The sequence below is a fragment of the Malaclemys terrapin genome, chromosome 6 (assembly GCF_027887155.1).
Source record: "Malaclemys terrapin pileata isolate rMalTer1 chromosome 6, rMalTer1.hap1, whole genome shotgun sequence".
NCBI classification, from domain to species: domain Eukaryota; kingdom Metazoa; phylum Chordata; order Testudines; family Emydidae; genus Malaclemys; species Malaclemys terrapin.
The window spans coordinates 22,656,122-22,681,181 of NC_071510.1; the positions used below are offsets into that span (position 1 = coordinate 22,656,122).

Sequence of the window (25,060 nt, forward strand, 5' to 3'; positions counted from 1 at the left end):
GGGGGAGAGGAAGTTTTAATAGCCCACCCCTCTCAAAAAACAGCACAAACATGGTATTTTCACCCCCCACCCCCATCTTTTCAAATCATGGTGGGGAAGATGTATGACATTCAATCTTTCCTTTTTTCTTTGGAAGAGGATACAACACTGCCCCTGGGACTAGGTCTACACTAAAATCTTACATCCGGGTTTGATAAACGAGTGTCTAAAATGGCTTACCCAGCCTCTCCAGAATGGTAATAAACTCCATTTTTTAGACCACCTAGAGCAGTTGAAAAGGATATTGAACACTGCTGTCCACATCAGTTCAGACAATCAAATTCCACATTGACTGAGGTATATGGGGCAGTCGTGTTTGACACTCATTGTCTAACGAGGCAAAAGAAAAATAATATGGTGTACACCCAATATCAGGATACAGCTACTAAGATTTTTTTGTTGTTGCTTGGTCCTTGGGAATACTAGTGTATAGTTTTAAAGATATACAGAGAAGCATGATTAGACACACTATAAGTTCCAGTTTGCATGTCTGTATCTCAGACTACAATTTTTTGTTGAGTGGGGGATGGGGAAGGCAGTATACAATAACACAGTAAGGCATAGATTGCAGGGGAAAAAAGAATAGTTACATAAACATGAGTGCAAGGAAAGGACTCAAGTCTCCCCAAACTAGTAATACAAACAGGCCATTAGTCTGAGAGTATTATATTTCATGTGGAAGGTAGCCACACGACGCCCACTACTATTAATGGGACTTGCATGGCAAAATCCTGGGACATAATGCAAGACTTACAACAGGACAGCATATAACTTATTTTAACCAAAATAACCAAGGATATCAGTAATCACATGAAGGGCCATGGTAAGTAATATGGCTAACCTCTAAGTCTTCAACTCTGAAAGAACTACAGTTACTGCCCCACCCAATTAACTGATTTTTTGTGTGTGTGTGTGTTAATTCAAGCGTCTCTCAATTTTCTGTGTTATGTAATAGGACCTTTTTTCTTTTTACTGGAAAATATTCCATGACCTCATCTTTAATAAACTAGATATTGAAGGCCATGAAAAGAATCCAAAGGGAAAAAGGCCAGTGGAAACATAGCAGAAGACAAAAAGCACCCAGGGAAACAAATATTGGAGAGATCCAACCAGATGCGATATCCACACTCTGCAGTTGCATCCGGCCGCAATAGAGCTTGGAGAGAAGAAAATAAAGAGGAAAATAAAATCACAAAGTAAGGCAAACACAGAATTTACCCACCATACTGAAATAGTGACATATTAGCAGGTGTGCTAGATCCACTCTCAAAAATTATAAACTCAATTCTGTATATAGAATGGAAGGGAAAAAACAAAAAAAGATTTTACTTAGCAGAGAGCTAGATACTGTACTATGAAGATGGCAACCACTCCAAAATCCTACATTTTACTATGTAAGCCTCAGGAGAGACATCAAGACCACAGTAAGCCAAGTAGGACCCAATTCTATCTACCTCTAAGAGAAACTGTAAAATATATCAATAGAGTGCATAAAAGGGGCATATTATTGCCCACATGACAGTGACTTAACTAGAGGAAAAGACCACAATAGAAAAGAAGATAGCAGCACAAGAAAATATGGGAGATTTCTGCCCCCCCCCCATTTTTTAAATAAAAAAAGTTAGAGCTGTAGATTAATCGCAGTTAACTCGCAATTAACTCAAAAAAATTAATCATGATTAAAAGAATTAATAGTGCGATTAATCGCACTGTTAAACAATAGAATACCAATTTAAATTTATTAAAAATTTTGTATGTTTTTCTACATTTTCAGATATATCAATTTCAATTACAACACAGAATATAAAGTGTACACTGATCACTTTATATTATTTTTGTTTACAAATATTTGCACTGTAAAAATGATAAACAAAAGAAATAGTATTTTTCAATTCACCTCATACAAGTACTGTAGTGCAATCTCTTTATCACGAAAGTGAAACTCACAAATGTAGGTTTTTTTGTTATATAACTGCACTCAAAAACAAAACAATGTAAAACTTTATAGCCTACAAGTCTACTCAATCCTACTTTTTGTTCAGCCAATTGTTAAGACAAACAAGTTTGTTTACATTTACGGGAGATAATGCTGTCCACTTCTTAATTACAATGTCACCAAGAAGTGAGAACTGCCATTCGCATGGCATTGTTGTAGCTGGCATTGCAAGATATTTACATGTCAGATGCGCTAAAGATTCATATGCCTTTTCATGCTTTGGCCATTGTTCTAGAGGACATGCTTCCATGCTGATGATGCTCGTTAAAAATATAATGTGTTAATTAAATTTGTGACTGAACTCCTTGGGGGAGAATTGTATGTCTCCGGCTCTGTTTTACCTGCATTCTGCATATATTTCATGTTATAGCTGTCTCGGATATGACCCAGCACATGTTGTTCATTTTAAGAACACTTTCACTGCAGATATGACAAAATGCAAAGAAGATACCAATATGAAATTTCAAAAGATAGCTACAGCACTTGACCCAAGGTTTAAGAATCTGAAGTGCCTTCCAAAATCTGAGCAGGATGAAGTATGGAGCATGCTTTCAGAAGTCTTAAAAGAGCAACACTCTGATGTGGAAACTACAGAACCCAAACCACCAAAAATGAAAATCAACCTTCTGCTGGTGGCATCTAACTCAGCTGATGAAAGTGAACATGTGTCACTCCGCACTGCTCTGGATCATTATCTAGCAGAACCTGTCATCAGCATGGACACATGTCCTCTGGAATGGTGGTTGAAGCATCAAGGGACCTATGAATCTTTAGTGCATTGGGCATATAAATATCTTCCGACGCTGGCTACAACAAAGCCATGCGAATGCCTGTTCTCACTTTTTGGTGACATTGTAAACAAGAAGCAGGCAGCATTATCTTCTACAAATGTAAACAGACGTTTGTCTGAGCGATTGGCTGAACAAGAAGTAGGACTGATTGGACTTGTAGGCTCTAAAGTTTTACAGTTTTATTTTTGAATGCAGTTATTTTTTGTATACAATTCTACATTTGTAAGTTCAACTTTCATGATAAAGTGATTGCATTACAGTACTTGTATTAGGTGAATTGAAAAATACTATTGCATTTGTTTTTACAGTGCAAATATTTGTAGTAAAATAAATACAAAGTAAGCACTGTACACTTTGTATTGTGTTATAAATTGAAATAAATATATTTGAAAATGTAAAAAACACCCAAAATATTTAAATAAATGGTAGTCTATTATTAACAATGCATTTAATTCTTTGAAGTGTGCAATTAATCATGATTAATTTTGTTTAATTGCTTGACAGCCCTACAAAAAATTAAACCTTGGCTGTATCCAGAATGCAAAATCCGATTTTATTTAGATTTGCTGGAGGATCTCTTGGAGGTCTCAAAGACATATATGTGAGCTCTCTCTCTATCACTAAAGTTTCAGCACACGCATACACATCCCAGCTCTCCCTGTTTCTTTAACAAAGTAATCTTTTCAACCAAGCATTCACTGGAGCTAAATAGGCATTAACAACAGAAAAAAACAAACAAACAGACAAACAAACAAAAAAAATTCCAATAGTCTGGCTAAAAATCCTTTCCTCTCATACCTGCTCGGCCTTCAGTTCCTTGTGATTGCATAACTGCACTAGTTCTACAGATGCCAGAGTGTCTTTCAGACTTGACAATATCTAGATTTCTAACTTAAAAAGGAAACAGAAAAAAGTCTGACAATTTTTGGGGGAAAAAAGGTAACAAGCCCCTTATTCCTACCCGTCACTTTTGCAAGTCATCTTTAAGGCTGGATTTTCTTTTCTTTTTTTATGTGGACAGGATTAGACGGGATGATTTTGCTGAGGTGTGGGATGAAACCACAGTGATACATTTACATTTTCCTTCAAGCAAATGTCTCTAGCACAGAGGTGGGGAAACTACGGCCCGCGGGCCATATCTGGCCTGCAGGACCGTTCTGCCCGGCCCCTGAGCTCCCGGCTGGGGAGGCTAGCCCCCAGCTCCTCCCCTGCTGTCCACCTGCAGCCTCAGCTTGCTGCGCCGCCAGCGCTTTGGGCAGTGTGGTGGCATGGCTGGCTCCGGCCGGGCAGCGTGGCTGCCAGTCCTGCCACTCTGAGCGGCATGGTAAAGGTGCAGGGAGGTTGGATAACCGGCAGGGCGGCATCCAGGGGACAGGGGACGGTTGGACAGACGTGGGAGTCTCAGGGGGCAGGGGTGTGGATGGGGTCGGGGCAGTCAGGGGACGGGGGGGGGGTTGAATAGGGGGTGGGAGATTCTGAGGGGGGCCGGTTACGGGCGGGGGTTCCTGGGAGGGGGCAGTCAGGGGACAAGGAACAGGGGGGGTTGGATGAGCAGGGGGATCTGAGGGGGACAGTCAGGGGGTGGAAAGTGGGAGGGGTCAGATAGGGTGAGGCTGTTTGGGGAGGCCCAGCCTTCCCTACCCGGCCCTCCATACAGTTTTGCAACCGCAACGTGGCCCTCAGGCCAAAAAGTTTGCCCACCCCTGCTCTAGCAGCTGCACTCTTTCTTGTCAGGCAGGGCAGAACATGTGCAGTACCCCAAACAGCCTTTGTAAAACATCACAAATTGCAGGGGGAAATGCTTCATGAAGCTATAGGAAGTGTTTAGATGCTCATTAAACATGCACAGGAGTGATTTTTCCCTTCCAACGTCAAAAAAATAACCACATGCCCCACAAAAAGTAGCAATGGCACAACTCGTTAAGAACTATTTACATGCAAAGTTTCAACCTTCACCCAGGTTTGTCGTCTCCATGACTAGCTGTAATTAGATTAAAAATTTTCCAAAAAACCTAAACTCAAATGTGGCTGGATAAAATTTCCTCAAATTTCCACCCCCACCACCTCTAGACCACTCTTCAGCCTTACAAAGGACCCCAGAATGATTTGAGTGTCTGAACAGGTGGTTATAAACTTTTTTTGCTACAAGTGAAAGGCACAATACATTTTTGCTGTATTTTCTCTCTATTGGACAACACCACAAAGCAGATTCTTCTACTGCATCTGCTTTCATATTAAATCTGAAGGAGTACAATGCTCGTATTTGTCACTGAAAGGTGGACTGGATCATTGTAGGATCAATTATGCCTGGAAGGACTAGTTGAATCAGAACAGCTGTACCTCCTACATAAAGTCCTAGTATATAACAGCACTGTGACAAAGTTCTGTTGAACCAGTGGAGGCCGAAATTGAGCTAGGGTTTGTGAATGGATAGTGTTTGACAAGAGTTCCAGATGCCTGAATTGCTCTATAAAGGACAAAATTATGTCATATAGACCAACTTTAAGCTCCCGATTCTTCTCCCAACTGAAGTCAATGGAAGTTTTGCCATTTGCAGGATCAGACCTAAATTTGTTAGTCATAAGAAGCAGTTAGTCCATCTGACACAGCCAGAAAAAGGAAACGTCTAAGACAAACCACTTTAAGACATGAGTAACACAAAAATCCTTTGAAGAGCTCTTTACCTTGCTAGAAGCACACAGTCAACATTTTTTATCTTTCCCAATATCAAAGCATCTGATGGCTGCAAAAACAAACGAAGAAGAAACAGTCAGAACATGCCAACGAGATCAGAAACATTTATGCATGATCAATATCACTATGAAAAGAAATAAAAGTTTAGTGCTGTAGCTTCTCCTTTTCTTCAACTCATAAATAATTGCAATTTAATGCGACAGATTACTAAAACAGATTACTAAAAACTAGAACTGGAAGGTCATGTTTTGCAATCACATGGTTTCAGTGTATTAATACCGTCACTAACATCTGAAGTTCAACCATATATTTCACACCGCTGTTCAAACATGTTACATAAGAACAGGTTAACAACCATCTATCAGGGATGGTCTAGGTATACTTAACCCTGCGACAGCACAGGGAGTTGGACTAGATGAATCCCTAAGGTCCCTTTCAGTCCTCAATTTCTATGATAAACATTAAAAAAACAAATACACTAAGGTTACCTTTAAAAGTAATTGCATCCATGCTAATTTTGTTTTTTCATAGCATTCTATGTAAAACAGGTGTCACCCTTTAATTGAAAATACTAATTATTTTGTTAATTGATCATTTACATTTTAAAAGATATTAGCAGATGAGTTCACAGGAAACTTGTTAATTTGATACATGATTAAAAATAAACACAGATGTGACAGATTACTAAAAACTAGAACTGGAAGGACATGTTTTGCAATCACATGGTTTCAATTTATTAATACCATCACTAACATTTGAAGTTCAACCACACATTTCACACTGCTGTTCAAACATGTTGCATAAGAACAGGTTAGACAAACATCTATCAGGGATGGTCTAGGTATACTTAACCCTACGACAGCACAGAGAGTTCGACTAGATGAATCCGTAAGCTCCCTTTCATGCAGTGTTGAAATACTGTAGATCAGTGGCTCCCAAATTTTACTGGTTCATATACAACCTTCTTAGAAGAAAAGATGTTTGAAGTATCACATTGACTTTAGGTCTTAATAGTCTTAAGTTAAGTATTTACAAACTCATTGTAAAACAAGTTTTGAATTTGGCTGGTGGAGATCTGCCTGGGAAAAATAAGAAGAGAAGGGACCTGCATGGAAGGGCTACAGGACATGAAGTTTAGAGCTGGCCAGGAATTTTTCATTAAAATACTTTATTGTTGGAAAATGCCGATTCATTGAAACCAAAATTCTGTGGGAACCTGTTGGCTTTCTCAGGCGCAGAATGGCACTTCTAGTCAAAAGTAGAGACAGACCGACCTCACCATAGCATGGTGGTCAAGGCACTCATCTAGGATATGAGTGACCCAGGTTCAAGTCTCTGGCCTGCCTGATTTAGGCAAGTGCCCTGACCACCAGGCTATGGTGTATTCTGAGGTCAGGGATCTCTCTCTGTTGTGTTATTTTTGGGGGTTTGTTTTTTGTTAAAAACTGCAAGAGATCTCAGTTTTGTCCTGATGCAGAACATGAAAAAAAAATTAAATCACGAAAATATCATGAGACAGGAAAACAGTTTCCTACCCATGTCTAAGGAGGTTAGACTAAGGGTATGGATTCTGGTTGGAGTGGACGGGGGGCTCTGGTGGGGTGGAGAGAGAAAATAATAGGCAGGGAGGGGTGTGACATGGTGTGGCATATGTGTAAATAAAGGGAAGCTAACAGAAGCGGCTAACAGGGAAGTTTTGCGAGGGAGTTCTCCAGATGAAGGAGGAGAGATTACATGACCCTTGGGGTAAGTTTGTTCTTTGTGGTATGTGTGTTTGTGGTGTGCTTGCTACTTGACTGTGTGGTCTGTTTGTTTGGGGGACCCTGAGCTGAGGCTGAGACCTTCTTAACGAGGCTTTGATCCCTAAGCCCTTTAGCACCCATCAACCCTTAACCAGGGGACAGGGCTACTCAGGAAGACCAGGGCTTTAAAAAGCCTACTCCTAAGCGACCAAAGGAGCTAGGGAACAGGAGCGGCTAACAGGGGAGTTTTGCGAGGGAGTTTAGAGGTGGAGTGTGAGAGGGGACTAGATACACATAACATTTTTTAAACTTAAAGCCAAAGACACCCCCCTGATCAAAACAAAACAACGACAAAGGAATGAGCTTTAGGAGTAAAAAGATAACGCAGGCAGAAGTCCAGCAACAGAGTAGGGACTATCCAGTTTATTGCACCCAATGCAGCAGGTATGATTACCTGCCCTATGGGCAGGTGGCGTATGTGTGCATTCAGTACAAGGAGCTCCTGGCCCTTAGAGACCGTGGAGGGGCTTTTGGAGATCAGAGTGGTTGAACTGGATGAACTAAAGTAGACAGAGAGGGACCTAGATGAAACTTTCAACTAGAGTGCCTCGTATTAAATGAGGATATTGATATAATAGGCATCACAGAAACTTGGTGGAATGAGGATAATCAATGGGACACAGTAATATCAGGTACAAAATATAGCGGAAGGACAGAACAGGTTGTGCTGGTGGGGGAATGGCATATGTGAAAGACAGCGTAGAATCAAATAAAGTAAAAATATTAAATGAACCAAACTTAAATGAATCTCTATGGATAGTAATTCCATGCCCTAATAAGAATATAGCAGTAGCAGGGATGGACAAACTTTTTGGCCCAAGGGCCACATTTGGGTATAGAAATTGTATGGCGGTCCATGAATGCTAACGAAATTGGGGTTGGGTTTCGGGAGGGGGTGAGGGCTCTGGCTGGGGGTGTAGGCTTTGGGATGGGGCCAGAAATGAGGAGTTCAGGGTGTGTGTGGGGGGGTTCGGGGCAGGGAGGTGAGGGCTCCGGCTGGAGGTGCAGGTTCTGGGGTGGGGGGTTTGGGAGCAGAAGGGTGCTCCGGGCTGGGACCAAGGGGTTCGGAGGGCAGGAGGTGGGATCAGGGCTGGGGCAGGGGGTTGGGGCGGACCAGGGTGGCTCGTGTTCAGGCTCCGGCTGGCACATACCTCAAGCAGCTCCTGGAACCAGTGGCATGTCTCCCCTCCGGCTGGCCAGGCAGCTCTGCTGCGCACTGTCCCATCCGCAGGCACCGCCCCTGCAGCTCCTATTGGCTGCGGTTCCCGGCCAATGGGAGCTGCAGGGACGGCGCTTGGGGCAGGGGCAGTGTGCAGAGCAGAGCCCCCTGGCTGCCCCTATGCGTAGGAGCCGAAGGGGGGACATGCTGCTGCTTCCAGTAGCCGTGCAGAGCGGCCCCCAACCCCGCTCCCCAGCATGAGCTCGAGGACGGACGCGGCCTGCGGGCCATAGTTTGCCCACCCCTGAGCAGTAGGGATATATTACCGACCACCTGACCAGGATGGTGATAGTGACTGTGATATGCTTAGGGAGATTAGAGAGGCTATTAAAATAAAAAAACTCAGTAATAATGGGAGATTTCAACTATCCCCATATTGACTGGGTACATGTCACCTTAGGATGGGATGTAGAGAGAAAGTTTCTTGACACCTTAAATTGACTGCTTCTTGGAGCAGCTAGTCCTGGAACCCACCAGACGAGAGGCAAGTCTTGATTTAGTCCTAAGTGGAGCATGGGATCTGGTCCAAGAGGTGAATATAGCTGGACTGCTTGGTAATAGTGACCATAATATAATTAAATTTAACATCCCTGTGGTGAGGAAAACACCAAAGCAGCCCAACACTGTAGCATTTAATTTCAAGGGGACTACACAAAAATGAGGAAGTTAGTTAAACATAAATTAAAAGGTACAGCGCAAAAAAGTGAAATCCCTGTAAGCTGCCTGGAAACTTTTTAAAAACACCATTATAGAAGCTCAACTTAAACGTATACCCCAAATTAAAAAACATAGAGAACCAAAAAAGTTCCACTGTGGCTAAACAACAAAGTAAAAGAAGCAGTGAGAGGCAAAAAGGCATCCTTTAAAAAGTGGAAGTTAAATCCTAGTGAGGAAAATAAAAAGGAGCATAAACTCTTGCAAATGAAGTGTAAAAATATAATTAGGAAGGCCAAAAAAGAATTTGAAGTACAGCTAGTCAGACTCAAAAAGGAATAGCAAATTTTTTTTTCAGTACATCAGAAGCAGGAAGCTTGCTAAACAACCAGTGGGGCTACTGGACGATCGAGATGCTAAAGAAGCACTCAAGGATGATAAGATCATTGCAGAGAAACTAAATGAAATTTTTGCATCAGTCTTCATGGCTGAGGATGTGAGGGAGATTCCCAAATCTGAGCCATTCTTTTTAGGTGACAAATCTGAGGAACTGTCCCAGATCGAGGTGTCAGAGGAGGTTTTGGAACAAATTGATAAACTAAACAGTAATATGTCCCCAGGACCAGATAGTGTTCACCCTTGAGTTCTGAAGGAACTCAAATGTGAAATTGCAGAACTATTAACTGTAGTCTGTAACCTATCATTTAAATCAGCTTCTGTACCAAATGACTGGAGGATAGCTAATGTGATGCCAATTTTTAAAAAGGGCTCCAGAGGTGATCCCAGCAATTACAGGCCAGTAAGCCTCACTTCAGTACAGGGCAAACTTGTTGAAACTATAGTAAAGAACAAAATTGTCAGACACATAGATGAACATAATTTAAATAAACAAATAAATAAATAAATTGATGGAGATATCCCATCTCCTAGAACTGGAAGGGACCTTGAAATGTCATCGAGTCCAGCCCCCTGCCTTCACTAGCAGGACCAAGTACTGATTTTGCCCCAGATCCCTAAGTGGCCTCCTCAAGGATTGAACTCACAACCCTGGGTTTAGCAGGCTAATGCTCAAACCACTGAGCTATCCCTCCCCCTTTATTGGGGAAGAGTCAACATGGTTTTTGTAAAGGGAAATCATGTCTCACCAATCTACTAGAATTCTTTGAAGGGGGTCGACAAGCATGTGGACAAGGGGGATCCAGTGGATCCCTAATTACAATATCCCTAATTGTAATATCAACTGGAAAAAGTATATGAAAGTGTACCTAGATTATCAGAAAGCCTTTGACAAGGTCCCTCACCAAAGACTCTTAAGCAAAGTAAGCTATCATGGGATCAGAGGGAAGGGTCTCTCATGGATTGGTAACTGGTTAAAAGAGAGGAAACAAAGGGTAGGAGTAAATGGTCAGTTTTTAGAATGGAGAGAAGTAAATAGTGGTGTCCCCCAGGGATCTGTACTGGGCCCAGTCCTAATCAATATATTCATAAATGATCTGGAAAAAGGGGTAAACAGTGAAGTGGCAAAATTTGCAGATGATACAAAACTTCTCAAGATAGTTAAGTCCCAGGCAGACTGCGAAGAGCTACAAAAGGATCTCTCAAAACTAGGTGACTGGGCAACAAAATGGCAGATGAAATTCAATGTTGATAAATGCAAAGTAATGCATATAGGAAAACATAATCCCAACTATACGTATAAAATGATAGGGTCTAAATTAGCTGTTACCACTCAAGAAAGAGATCTTGGAATCATTGTGGATAGTTCTTTGAAAACATCCAGTCAATGTGCAATGGCAGTCAAAAAAGCGAACGGAATGTTAGGAATCATTAAGGGATAGATAATAAGACAGAAAAGATCATATTGCCCATATATAAATCCATGGTACACCCCCATCTAGAACACTGCGTGCAGATGTGGTCACCCCATCTCAAAAAAGATATACTGAAATTGGAAAAGGTTCAAAAAAGGGCAACAAAAATTATCAGGGGTATGGAACAGCTTCCATATGAGGTGAGATTAATAAGATTGGGACTTTTCAGCTTGGAAAAGAGGTGACTAAGGGGAGATATGATAGAGGTCTATAAAATCATGACTGGTGTGGAGAAGGTAAATAAGGAAGTGTTATTTAGTCTTTCTCATAACACAAGAACTAGGGGTCACCAAATGAAATTAATAGACAGTCGGTTTAAAACAAACAAAAGGAAGTATTTTTTCATATAACGCACAGACAACCTGTGGAACTCTTTGCCAGAGGATATTGTGAAGGCCAAGACTATGACAGGGTTCAAAAAAGAACTAGATAAATTCATAGAGAATAGGTCCATCAATGGCTATTAGCCAGGATGGGCAGGGATGGTGTCCCCAGCCTCTGGTCTGACCCAGTATGGCCACTCTGATGAAGGAGTGCTTTGGTGGGGGTGGGAGTAGGAAATAAAGGGCAGGGAGGGCTGTTGTAACAATTAGGCCTACAAAATTTATCCTAATTGTAATATCAACTGGAAAGAGTATATGAAAGTGTATTAGATGTTACAATAACCTAAAACAGTGGTTTTCAATCTTTTTCATTTGCAGACCCCCCAAAATTTTCAAATGTAGGTGCAGAGACCTTTGGAAGTCTTAGACATAGTCTGCGGACCCCAGGTTGAAAACCAGTGACCTATAACAACAAATGTTGATGAAAGCAGGTAAAGTTGTTTTTAATAATAAACATTATAAACAAGTGCAAGAGAACCAGAGAGACTAAATTTAGTCAAAACAAACAAAATGCCATATTAATATAATTTGAGGGCTATGTTAAAATCATGCTTGATACAAACAGAAGATGTAAAACCAAAAATTAATGAACCAAAATTAGTACATAAGATATTAGGCCTGATTGGAGAACAAAATAATGAAGTGCGGAGCTACTTCACCCATTACTTCCTTTTTGGGTCCTTGAGGAAAGAGATTGTGGGGAAGAATGGATGGAAAGTACAGACGGACACCACTGAAGCAAACTTCTCCATCATGGCTGCCATGCCCACCATTCTCTGCGACCCTGGGCCTTCGTTAACCAGATCCTGAAAGGTGTCCTAACAAGACCGAGCTAAAGAGAGAGGGACCTAGATAACATTGCCACCTCTCCAGCTCCAGCTGAATCCCAATTATCACTTGGGGTGAAATGGAATCAGACTTTAACAGCAGCTGTAACAGCACCAGCCCATCTTAATTAATTTAATTTAGTCTGGAAAAGAGAGGACTGAGAGAGGACATGATAACAGTTTTCAAGTATATAAAAGGTTGTTACAAGGATGAGGAAGAAAAATTGTTATTTTTAACCTCTGAGGATAAAGCAATGGGCTTAAATTGCAGCAAGGGAGGTTTAAGTTGGATATTAGGAAAAACTTCATAACTGTTAGGTTGGTTAAACACTGGAATAAACTGCCTAGGAAGGTTGTGGAATCTCCATCATTGGAGATTTTTAAGAGCAGGTTGGACAAACACCTGTCAGGGATGGTCTACCTGATACTTAGTCCTGCCATGAGTGCAGGGGACTGGAGTAGATGACCTCTCGAGGTCCCTTCCAGTCCTATGATTTTCTTTCCCAAAAAGGACAATTACCACCATCTTTGATACCATCTAATAACTGTCAAATAAGCTGATTTTTCCTTCTAAAATTCTCTCCCGCTAAAGGAAAAGGGAACAAAAAATGTTAAAATAAAAGCATTATTTAATACTTTAAATTTCCAATGCTTTAACAGTTTTCCTTCTTTTCTATATCTTTAATAAAAAGTTAAAATAAAATTTAAGTGTGTTTTCCATGGTGTTAAGCAGACTGAAGTGTCTGTATACCAATCCCCAAACCTTGTTTAATGTGAGATAGCGATTGCATTATGTTAACACCTTTAGCTCGCTTATTCCATCTGCAGTAATACAACAGGGCACTGGGTGGGGGTAAAAAAAGAGTGCAGGGGAAGCTTAGAGGGGAGGGCTAGAAAGGTGGGAGAGTCTTGGCTGGAAATATGGGACTTTACCTGGGCATCAGGCAGCTTCTGTACCAATTCATCATTGTTCTAAGGCTTCACATTCCTGGTTTCCCTCCAGCTGTCTCTGAGCCAGGGAGCTCTGCAAGTGCCACTCTGGAGAGTCTTTCCCACAGATCTCCTCTTGCCGTGGTCCCTGGACTCACAACTCCTTTCTCTTGCTTAAGGGATTCCACAGCCCTCCTTCATGGGGTTGTGCCATGATTCAAGCAGGCTTCCCTCGCCCCACCAGTATCTGGGTTCCAGCCCTGTTCCACAGAGCCTGCCACGATCCTTGGACTCACACACACTTTCCTCTTGATTCTGGGGCCCCACAACTATCCTTCTTGGGGCTGTTGTGTGAGTCAGGCAGCCTTCCTCAATCCACCAGTTTCTCTCCCGGTTCTGGTTCCCATACCAGAGAGCATCTTTCCTAACTCAGTGCTCCCCTGTAATTCAGCTGTCTGCACTCTCCTTCTTAAATCTTCTTAGAAGTCACCTATGAACTGGGTTTTATGTTAAGGAGGTAGCTACCTGATCAACATCTGGCCTCCATTTCTCAGCTAGTCTGCTGCTCGCTTGAATACCTGTTTGCTTAAAGGGGCGCATGCACTGGAACAGGGGTTGGCGGGCCCCAGGTTGCACTACCCCTTAAAGAGGACAGACCACCCTGTTACAGTGTACCACTGCCAACAAACTCTCCAACCATGGTTGTGGAACCTCTGCTGTTGATAAGTCACCTGCTGCTTCCTTCTCCTCTTCCATCCACTCTGACCATGACATTGGTTACCCTACACCACTACAAAACATAATTCTCATATTTCCTTATGCTATGGTGGATTGCTTTTCACAATGGCTGTCATGAGGTTAAACAGTGAAAAAAGGCAGGGAATCTTGAAGATCATCATTACACAAGAAAAAGTTATTTATATATATAGATCTGACTGCTCTGTTTTTTCACCCCACTTTCATAGCAATCTTCCCCACAACTGAAGTGCAAACCATTAGGGCTGTTGATTAAACACAGTTAACTCATGCAATTAACTCAAAAAAACCTTAATTGCGATTAATTGCACTGTTAAACAATAGAATACCAATTAAAATTTATTAAATATTTTGGATGCTGTTCTACATTTTCAAATATATTGATTTCTATTACAACACAATACGAAGTGTACAGTGCTAACTTTATATTATTTTTTATTACAAATATTTGCATTGTAAAAATGATAAACAAAAGAAATAGTATTTTTCAATTCATAGAAGTACTGAAGTGCAATCTCTTGATCATGAAAGTGTAATTTACAAATGTAGATTTTTTTTGTTACATAACTGCACTCAAAAACAAAACAATGTAAAACTTTTAGAGCCTACAAGTCCACTTAGTCCTACTCCTTGTTCAGGCAAGTTTGAAAAACAAGTTTGTTTACATTTACAGGAGATACTTCTTATTTACAATGTCACCTGAAAGTGAGAACAGGCATTCACATGGTACTTTTGTAACTGGCATTGCAAGGTATTTACATGTCAGATATGCTAAACATTCATATGCCCCTTCATACTTCTGCCACCATTCCAGAGGACATGCTTCCATGCTGATGATGCTCGTTAAAAAAATAATGCGTTAATTAAATTTGTGACTGAACTCCTTGGGGAAGAACTGTATGTCCCCTGTTCTGTTTTACCCACATTCTGCCATATATTTCATGTTAGAGCAGTCTCAGATGATGACCCAGCACATGTTCATTTTAAGAACACTTTCACTGCAGATTTGACAAAATGCAAAGAAGGTACCAATGTGAGATTTCTAAAGATAGCTACAGCACTCGACCCAAGGTTTAAGAATCTGAAGTGCCATCTCTGAGAGGGACGAGGTGTGGAGCATGCTTTCAGAAGTTTTAAAAGAACACTCAGATGCGGAAACTACAGACCCCGAATCACCAAAAAAGAAAATCAATCCTCTGCTGGTGGCATCTGACTTGGATGATGAAAATGAACATGCGTCAGTCTGCTCTGCTTTGGATCGTTATCGAGCAGAACCTGTCATCAGCATGGATGCACGTCCTCTGGAATGCTGGTTGAAGCATGAAGGGACATATGAATCTTTAGTGCATCTGGCACATATATATCTTGCGATGCCAGCTACAACAGTGCTATGCGAATACCTGTTTTCACTTTTAGGTGATATTGTAAAGAAGAAGCAGGCAGCATTATCTCCCATAAACGTAAACACACTTGTTTGTCTGAGCAACTGGCTGAAGTAGGACTGAGTGGACTTGTAGGCGCTAAAGTTTTACATTGTTTTGTTTTTGAGTGCAGTTATATAACAAAAAAAAATCTACATTTGTAAGTTTAACTTTCATGATAAAGAGATTGCACTACAGTATTTGTATTACGTGAATTGAAAAATACAATTTTTAAAAATTTTTACAGTGCAAATATTTGTAATAAAAATAAATATAAAGTGAGCATTGTACACTTTGCATTGTGTTGTGATAGAAATCGATATATTTGAAAATGAAGAAAACAGCCAAAAGTATTTAAATAAATGGTATTCTATTATTAAAAGCGCAATTAATTTTTTAATCGCTTGACAGTCCTACAAACCATCTCCCTTGCTCTATATACCCAGAATCAGTGCCACAAAATGTCAGCCACTAATTTTGAAAATGACATTAAGAGGGGCTCATAGTGCATTACCTTCATTTATGCTTTTAACATACTTTCTAGATAAAACGTGAAGAGACTACACCTCAGCATCTAACATCCTAAAAGCCTGGGAGGAGGGAGAAGAAAAGGGCCCTAGGCAGCAGCCTACTTGTTAGTGTTCTAGAGGGCCCCCGTTCAACAAAATGGGTTTTCATCAGAAAATGTCCATTTGTTGAAACCGAAACTTTAGTGTGGAAAGGGTCGATTTCAATGAAATTTTAATTGGGAAGGTTTCTCAGGTCCAGGATGGAGTTTCTCTGGTCAAACTAAAGAAAGAGAGAGACTCTGACTTCACAGCCCCATGGGTAGGTCATCCACCTGGGATGAAACTGGGTCCACCATGTCCCAGCTGAGTGCCCTAACCAGGAGACTATTGTGAGGTGGCAGGGTGCCTCTCTCTCTCACAAGTTTCCATGAAAAACTAGAAAAGTTTTAGGGTTTTATCCTGATACACAACAGTATTTTGTTGTTGTAATCTTGAAAATTTTCATGGGAGGGGAAAGCCATTTCTCACCTAGCTCTAAGCCTCAGTATATCAAATGGAAAAGTCCCTCCCTCCCTGCTACCTATTCCCATCCTTACCCCACAGTGGTATTGTCTCCATCACTGGGAAATACCATTGCTTAGAGCCATATACCCTAATAAGTTTATGGTACTTCTACTAGCTCTGCCATCCTCCAACCTGTTACCTTACCAAAAGGTTTAGGGCCTGGTTTTCAGAAATGTTGAGCGTCTGCAGCTCCTGTTGACAAAAAATTAGAACGGCAACTCCTCAGAGAGTCTGAAAACCAGGCCCTAAATTAGTGGAAATGAAGCTGTGCACCAAAGTTTAAGCCACCTTCTTCAGTGCCAGTCATTCCATTCTTACCCTGGGTCTTAGAACCAAAATACACATTTACAAAATCTTTTAATTTTACTTCTTTCTTGATCATAAGTACTAATTCATTAACTATCTTCCAAGTGTTTAAAAATGTCCATCCATGCAATTTTAGGACTATTATGATGTCTAATACTTGCCATAGAAACACTGTTTGGAGTTTAATGCTAAGTACAATATCTCAGTCATTTGATTTTATATCTACTGTTTTATTCTCATTACGTGGTCTCTTCAAGTGCTATTTTATTGGACTCTGTATCATGCTTGAAATTCTGCCAGATATGGAATCACAATGCTTTTAGAACAAGGTAATTGTCCAGAGGATTTATTTTTAGAACAGTATCATATCCTGATTTTTTAAAAAGTCCCTATTTAATTTTAACCTACTGACATTTGAAACATCTCATTAGTCTTGCTATTTGCCTTATCAAATGCTTACTTGCTGTTCTGAGCCAGAAGTGGCTTTGGGAGACCAAAATTTCCTTAGGTATCAGGATGGAGAAAACCCTTATTGTCTAGTTACCAAGGGATTTTGTTCTTACAACATTCCATAGCAAACTCACTACACAGCCAGTATTTTTCAGTTTATGAAGTATCACAGCAAATTTGCTGTGTAACCTAAAATCATCCATAACATAGCTCAGAGCTAACACTGCAGGATAATAAAATAATGTGTGTGTTTAAAGCCACAGTTAATAAGAGCTACTGAAATTGAATACCTCAGATCCGAAGAAAAATTAGAGAACAGAACAGTAGATTGATGCATTAGCTCTTTAACATTGCAAAGTATAGATTAAAGTGTATTTGGAATTATAAATAAAATGATTTTGGCGGTCTCAATCTAGATGCTATTAGACATTTTTCCACACCACCATATTTTGGCATACTTTGCAGTCTGAGGCTTGATGGGGGAAATGCAGGGATCCCTATGATGGCATAGCAGTAGTGCAGCAGGTCAGATTTCAAAGTTGCAAGGCCAATCAATCCAATTCTCAATTTCCTTCAGAATGGCACAATTTCCTTCCATATGCTTGTGAGAAAACATCAAAATGCACATTTAATAATAATAACTGCTGTCACAGTGCTGTACTCTACAGAACACATTTAGGTTTTGCCAGGAGAACAACTGTTTCTTATAACATAAGAAGACTGAGGGGGGACATGATAAGTTTTCAAGTACATAAAAGGTTGTTGGGGGAGGGGGGGCAAGCAGAAAAATTGTTCTCATTAACCTCTGAGGATAGGACAAGAAGCAATGGGCTTAAATTGCAGCATGGGCAGTTTAGGTTGGACGTTAGGAAAAACTTCCTGTCAGGGTTGTTAAGCACTGGAATAAATTGCCTCGGGAGGTTGTGGAATCTCCATCATTGGAGATTTTGAAGAGCAGGTTAGACAGACCACTGTCGGGGATGGTCTAGATCAGTGGTCTCCGAACTTTTTTGATCGCGCACCCATATGTAAAAAATTTTTGAGCATGCACCCCCTGCTCCCGGCCAAACTGTCAAAACAAAAAACGCCGCTTGGACTCCCGGCTGAACTGCCGAGGGAGGGGAAAAAAAAAAAAAGCGGCCCTGCTCCGGCGGCACTTCTCCTGCCGCACACCCCGAAGGATCCTCTTGTACACCCCACTTTGGAGACCACTGGTCTAGATAATACTTAGTCCTGCCATGAGTGCAGGGAACTGGACTAGATGACCTCTCGAGGTCCCTTCCAGTCCTACAATTCTATAATGGGAACAGTAGTCCTGGGGAACACAAGGTGGAAAAGGGAAACTGAAGAGAAAACTAGAACTATGAACATTTTGTTGCTAATGACAAGCATTCTTACACCATCATACGACAGTTTAATATTAACAAATTGCAGGATGAACTATTGTGGGTGAGAAAGGGGTGATGTGAGTGTTTGTAAAGCACAAGGGGCGGGCTTCCTGGAGACAAGATTTCAACTTATTTCACAAGACTGGAGCATTACTAGTATATTACTCACTACGGACTTGTCTACACTTACAGCGCTGCAGCTGCTGTAGCACTTAGAGAAGATACTACCTATGCCGATGAGAGAGCTGCTTCCACTGGCATAGGTACTCCACGTCCCTGAGAAGCAGTAGCTATGTCGACGGGAGAAGCCTGTTCACACCCAAGTGTTGTAGTTATACCAACGTAAGTTGGTAGTGTAGACCCAGCCTAAGTGTAGACAAGGCCTCAGAAACATTGCTATTTCAGTGTGCAATTATCCCAATGGCAATAGGATATAGTTTTAGTTGTAAAGAGTTAATAACAGAACTTTCTAAAAAACAATCTGTAGTAAAGATCTAATAAAATACTCTTTCAATGAAAGACCTCATGAAAGCTTCTCAAGCATTAGCATATATAATGATAGAAAAACATTACCTACAGATTCACATTGTGGTTAGATGTTAGGCTGTGTGTGTGTTCTCCCCATGTGCTGCCCCAGCTCTGTGCAGATAGCCAGCACAGCAGACCTCAAGCGAACTGCCCAATGACCACAAGACCCATAAGGTACAAAGGCGCCAGGTTTACTGTTGACAAAGTACAGTAATAGCACCTGGCAGACTCTACAAAGATGCTAAGACAGGTATGCCCGTGACAATCGACAGCTCAGTGAATGGCAGGACTTTCCATTCCCCCCTTCGGCTGGACAAAGATATTCCCTCTGAGATACATCTTTATACCTTGATACAAACAAGTTAGTACTGCCCCTTTGACATAGTTACTGCCCCCTGACTAGTGGCTAGTTATCACCTTATACATGTTGGTTCAAATAAAACATCTCTATTATGTACTGTCATCCTGACCTTCTCTTTTAGGAGGGGTCAGTGTGTTCCTGTTACCCTTGGGGAATGTTTTTGTACCATCCTTGATATCGGGATGTGTTTGTAGGAGTACTCTGTGCTTAGCACTTCTTAGGAATGTGTCTTTCTGCAATATTAGCCATGTTCTTGCCAGATTCTGTGAGCAGGCCCTGCTTCATACCAGGCCTGTGATACAAGGGCTTATGTCTCAGGCTCTCTTCCTACTACACACATTTCCTAATGTTCCAAAGCAGAGAAGGAAACAAGGAGTAAAACCGCGCATTACGTAATGTGAATCTGTTACTAATGGTTTTCTGTCATTATGTGTATTTTTAAAATTATATTTAAATATAGTATACTTCTGTTCATCCAAACCCTATTATCTGAACCTCTCCACATTATCCAATCTCGTGTATCTCATGGTGGGGGACAAGGAAGGGACTCAGATAATAGAGCAGAGACAACAGCCAGGACTATGAGAAGGAGGACAAGCCCCTGGCTGCAGGATAAGCCATCCTACTGCTGAAGGGTTCCTGTGACAGTACGGGGAACCCTCCACACTACCACTGTCATGAGAGTGAGTGAGCAGGGCCGTGACAGTGCAGCTGCAGAGGGCTACCTATCCAGGCAAGCACAAAACGACGAGAAGGCTGTAGAGCACAGACCCCGGGCCAGGACTGCGAGGAGGATGAGAATGAGTCCCCAGATGCAGGGGAGGCAACCCTGCTTCTGAATGGCTCCTGCCCTCTTGATTAGCCAAACTCCATGTTATCCAAATAAAATCTATGTCCCCCATACTAATCAGATAATTGAGAGTATACTATATATAAGGAGTCGGCAACCTTTCAGAAGCGGCGTGATGAGTCTTCATTTATTCACTCTAATTTAAGGTTTCAGGTGCCAATAATACATTTTAATGTTTTTTAGAAGGTCTGTCTCTGTCTATATTATATAACTAAACTATTGTCATATGTAAAGTAAACAAGGTTTTCAAAATATTTAAGAAGCTTCAATTAAATTAAAATGCTGATCTTACGCCGCCAGCCCGCTCAGTCCGCTGCCGACCTGGGGTTCTGTTCACCTAGGCCAGCAGCGGGCGCTGAGTGGGACCGGCGACCGGGACCCTGGCTGGCAAGGGGCCAGCAGCCAGAACCCCAGACCGGCAGCGGGCTGAGTGGGGCCGGCGGCCGGGACCACAGACCAGCAGTGGGCTGAGCGGCTCCTGTCTGGAGTCCTGGCCCTGCCCACATAGAGTGGGTACCTACCTTCTCCCTGGTTTTAGCCCATTTTCTTCCTCTCTGTCTGCACTGAGCTGAGGGTGGGAGTGCACTGAGCACAGGGCTGGGGGTTAAGGAGCAGGCTGGGGTGTAGGGTCTGGCCAGGAGCTAGAATGAAGGAGGGCGCTCAGGGTTGGGGCAGAAGGTTTGGGTGTGGAGTGCTTACCTGGGCAGCTCCCATTTGGTGCAAGGGGTGCAGGTGGGAATGTGTGTGTATGGATGGGGGTGTGTGTGTGCAGGAGCTCCCATTTGGTGCTCAGGGTGGGGGTGGGTATGTGGGGGGTGCAAGAGTCAAGGCATGGGGTGTGTGGGGGCTGGGTATGTGGGGGGCTGCAGGAGTCAGGGCATGCGGTATGGGGGGCTGGGTCTGTGTGCGGGTGCTGGAGTCAGGGCTAAGATTGTGGGGAGATGCAGGGATCAGGGCAGGGGGCTGGAGGTGTGTGAGGGGGCTGTAGGGGTCAGGGCAGGGGGCTGGAGGTGTGAGAGGGGGTGCAGGGGTCAGGATAGAGGGCTGGGGGTGTGTGAGTGGGGGTAGGGCAGGGAAAGGGTGGGAGTTGGGACTCCTGGGATCCGGGAAGGGGCTGGTGTCTGACGCTCGGGGGAGGAGTACTGGAAGCGAGGATTCTGGATTCCTAGGTTTCCAGCTGGGCTCTAGTTGTTTGAGGGGGTGGGGGAGCAGAAGGAGACTAGGGCTCCGGACTCCTGGGTTCTGCCCTCAATGCCGAAGGGGAGCGCGGTCCAGTGACCTGGGGTGGCAAAAGAGACGCAGACCCAGCTGTTCCCAGAGTCCAGCAGGCAGCGAGCTGCAGCCCCCGGGCTCGGGTTCGGGCTGTGGGAGACAGCCAACCCCAGTACAGAACCAAGCTCATGCCAGCACCAGGGTTCCAACCCCGGGGCAGCCTGCCTGAGTCCAGGGAGCGGGGCCGGCTGTGCTCGGGGCAGGCAGGCGCATGGCGCAGCTGGGACCAAAGACCCTTCCTCACTTACAGGCCTCGCGGGTGCTGCGACTCCTGTGGGGCCGGGTCCCTCTTCTTGCCCCCACCGGCGGGACCACTTCCCGGACACACTAACCCGAAAACACAACCTCCTGCCGGAAGTGACAGAGGTCAGCAAAGCATGTGCAAATGCCGGTGGGAGGGGCGGAGAAGAGCGGGCTGGGCCGGGCAGGATAGAATTTTTAATGGCACGTTGCTGCCTGCTGGGGTCCCAGCCGCCGGCCCTGCTCAGCCGGCAGCAGGCCGAGCGGGGCCAGCGGCTGGGACCCCGGCAAGCAGCAGCATGCCATTAAAAATCGGCACGCGTGCCATAGGTTGCCGACCCCTGCTATATATGCTAATGGTTGAGAAGCTCCTTAATCCCGTGAGTATTCTCACTGAAGTCAAAGGGAGTACTCATAAGATTTCATTTTTTTCTTGCATAAATATGCGAGTACTCCCTTTGACTTCAATGAAAATTCTCATATGATTACGGACTACTTCTACACAGGTTTGCAGGATCAGGCTTTCACAATGGAACATCTCCACTGTAAATCCACAGAGAATGCAGCAAGGAGAAGAGAAAGATCAAGAACATGATGTGCACACACACACACAAAGTGAAAAAACAAGCAGGTAAACACATTAAAAGGACAACGTATGTATATTTTCAACAAATGCCCCAAAATCCTAACTCCACGCTATCCGTAAGATGTAGCACTGCATATAGAAAATGTAAAAATAAGAGCAGAATCCTCTAAAATAGAGCTCTTTGAAAGAACTGGACCATGATACCTTCATTTAGATATTCTCCAAGTTCATTAATCAAACGTTGTGTCATCTTCAGTGGAGGTGGAAGGGGAGGTTAATTCTATCTCATATGACCTAATTTTGCTTTAACAAAAACAAAAAGCTGATCTACAGAACAAAAGATGCCTTGCTTGTGAAGTAGGAACCAATGCCAGCACACTCACGACTGACAAGAATAACTGGAGAGCATTAAAATTTGCTTGCTGTTGAAGATTTTAGATTGCCTTTGCAAAAACAGTTTTAGAATTGAGTCATGTTCTTCAGGAAATGTCCTCTGAACAGAGGTTTTAATGTAATAGTAGTTTTGAAGTCCAGTGGTAAGGAGAAATATTGGCTGCAGCTAACCAAGGGTCAATGCTATGAATCCATAGTGCTCCCAACTCCTTCTGACTTCAGTGGGTGTGCCCAACACCTTTGAGGACTAGGTGCTAATGGGGATAAGGCAGTGCCAATCGCTCACAGAATATTTTCCACCCCCAATTTTAGTCTCAATGAGAGGAAGTGGGAGAGGGGAAACAGATCTGGGATACTGATGGCAAATTCCTTTCTTTAAAACCAAGCACAATTAGTAGATATTTCACGTCATTTGTGGGATCATGCCAGCACAATCAGGGAACTGAAAAACGCTCATGCTGTTTTGTATAGTCACATTTTCCAGGTTCCTTCTGAACCTCACATTACTCTTAGGTATGAAGAAGGGTTTATTAAATGAAGAAAGCAATCTATCCAGTAGGCCAGTGTGGGGTGGTAGGGAAGGGGACGAAGACGGCTCAGGTAACTCATTTTAACACACACCCTACTAAGCTGCTCCTCGTCATGCTCCCTACACTAAACCAACAGCAGTAAAAAGATACTTCTTCTGTTGCAGCCAAAAGGCAGGGCTTGCAAGAAACATCGAAAGTTTCAGAGAGGTCTTCTGTTCTGGCAGTACGTTAAGATGAGTTGCCAAGGAAGCTATAAAACATGGGACTGTGCTCTTTTTGTTTCTTTACGATCTGAAAAGCTGGAACGCTTTTTTTTTTTTCCTTAGTTGTTTCTTTGCTTGTTTTTTACATTAAAAGTACCGGGACTACTGAGTCTGATCTTCCATGGTTTTGCTAGAAGGCCTGTTGGAGGACTCCGGGGTATACTGGGAGCACTCTCACACATTAACTGAATCATTATGGTGTTAAGTCTTTAACAAATGTATCCTTTCACCCATGTGCTTATTAGGAGATAGAACTAAACGAAAATGTTAACAAACCCACAAAGTGCTGAACAGTCCAATTAGAAATGCCTTTACCTCTCAATTGCTCAGACTGATATTCTACTATTTCACTACAGTAACTCCACACTTAACGTAAGCTGTTTCGTTATTAGGTCGCTGACCTATTAGAGAACATACTTTTAAAGTCCTGCAATGTTCCCTTATAACATTGTTTTGCTCCCTCTGCTCCACCCTCCCGGGACTCCTGCCAGGGAGTGGGCAATCCCCCGCACCCCGATCCTGCTCTCCGGCTGGAATGTAGGGTGGGCGGAGCAGGGCAAGCCCCCATGTTCCCACCCCACCCCCCAGCAGGAGCGCCAGGCGGGTGGAACGGGGCAAGTCCCCACGCCCCCATCCCGCTCCTGGGCTGGAACGCCTGGCAGGCCAAGCAGGGCAAGCACCCGCGTCCCGCTACGCCCCTGCCTCAACCAAGCTACACAATCATCAGTGAGTACAGTATTAAATGGTTTGTTTAAAATTATTTAAAAAACTTATACTGTATATGTATATAATGTCTTTCGTCAGGCGAAAAAGATTTCCCTGGAATCTAGGCTCCCCTCCCCCCATTTACCTTAATTCTTAGGGGAAAATGGATTCGCTTAACGTAGTTTTGCTTAAAGTAGCAGTTTTTCAAGAACATAACTAGGACGTTAAGTGAGGAGTTACTGTTTTTCTTCACAGCATTCCAAAAGAGACAAGCCCTGATTTGCCAACATAAAAAATAAACATAAAAACAAACAAACAAAACCCCCTCACCTTTTACACAAAATTGTAAAATAAACTTAAAACTTCCAGGCCTTCTTTAAACAGCCTCATGAACAAACAAACAAATCTAACAAGTCAAAACAAGGAGGGGGAAAAGATATAGTCACCCACTAATGAAAACTAAGTCATTTAGGGCCTGCTCCTACTTTGTCTGAAGTTAATGGACTTCACCCAATGATTTCATTTTTCACCCTTCCATTTCATGGTCCCAATCCTACAACTGGCTGCATGTGACAGGACTAAGGTCTCAAATCTTAAACTAAGGCGCCAATCCTGCAAACTGTTCCATTTTGGTGGTTTATGGCACTGGCATGGACCCCAACTGATGTCAATGGGGCTCTCTGCAGGTGCGACGGTCCTGCAGGTGCAGGATCAGGGCCTATATTAATATGC

The 25,060-nt window shown here is 42.8% G+C and overlaps 1 protein-coding gene across 1 annotated transcript in view; it reads right to left on the reverse strand.

Annotated features, from left to right (window-relative positions):
• The window catches only part of MTAP (methylthioadenosine phosphorylase), a 69,041-nt gene that overhangs the window by 29,569 nt on the left and 14,412 nt on the right, over positions 1-25,060 (reverse strand). The window contains exon 3 of the mRNA XM_054031533.1: positions 5,511-5,569. Within this exon, the coding sequence (XP_053887508.1) occupies positions 5,511-5,569 (59 nt within the window). The remainder of the gene's footprint in view (positions 1-5,510; positions 5,570-25,060) is intronic.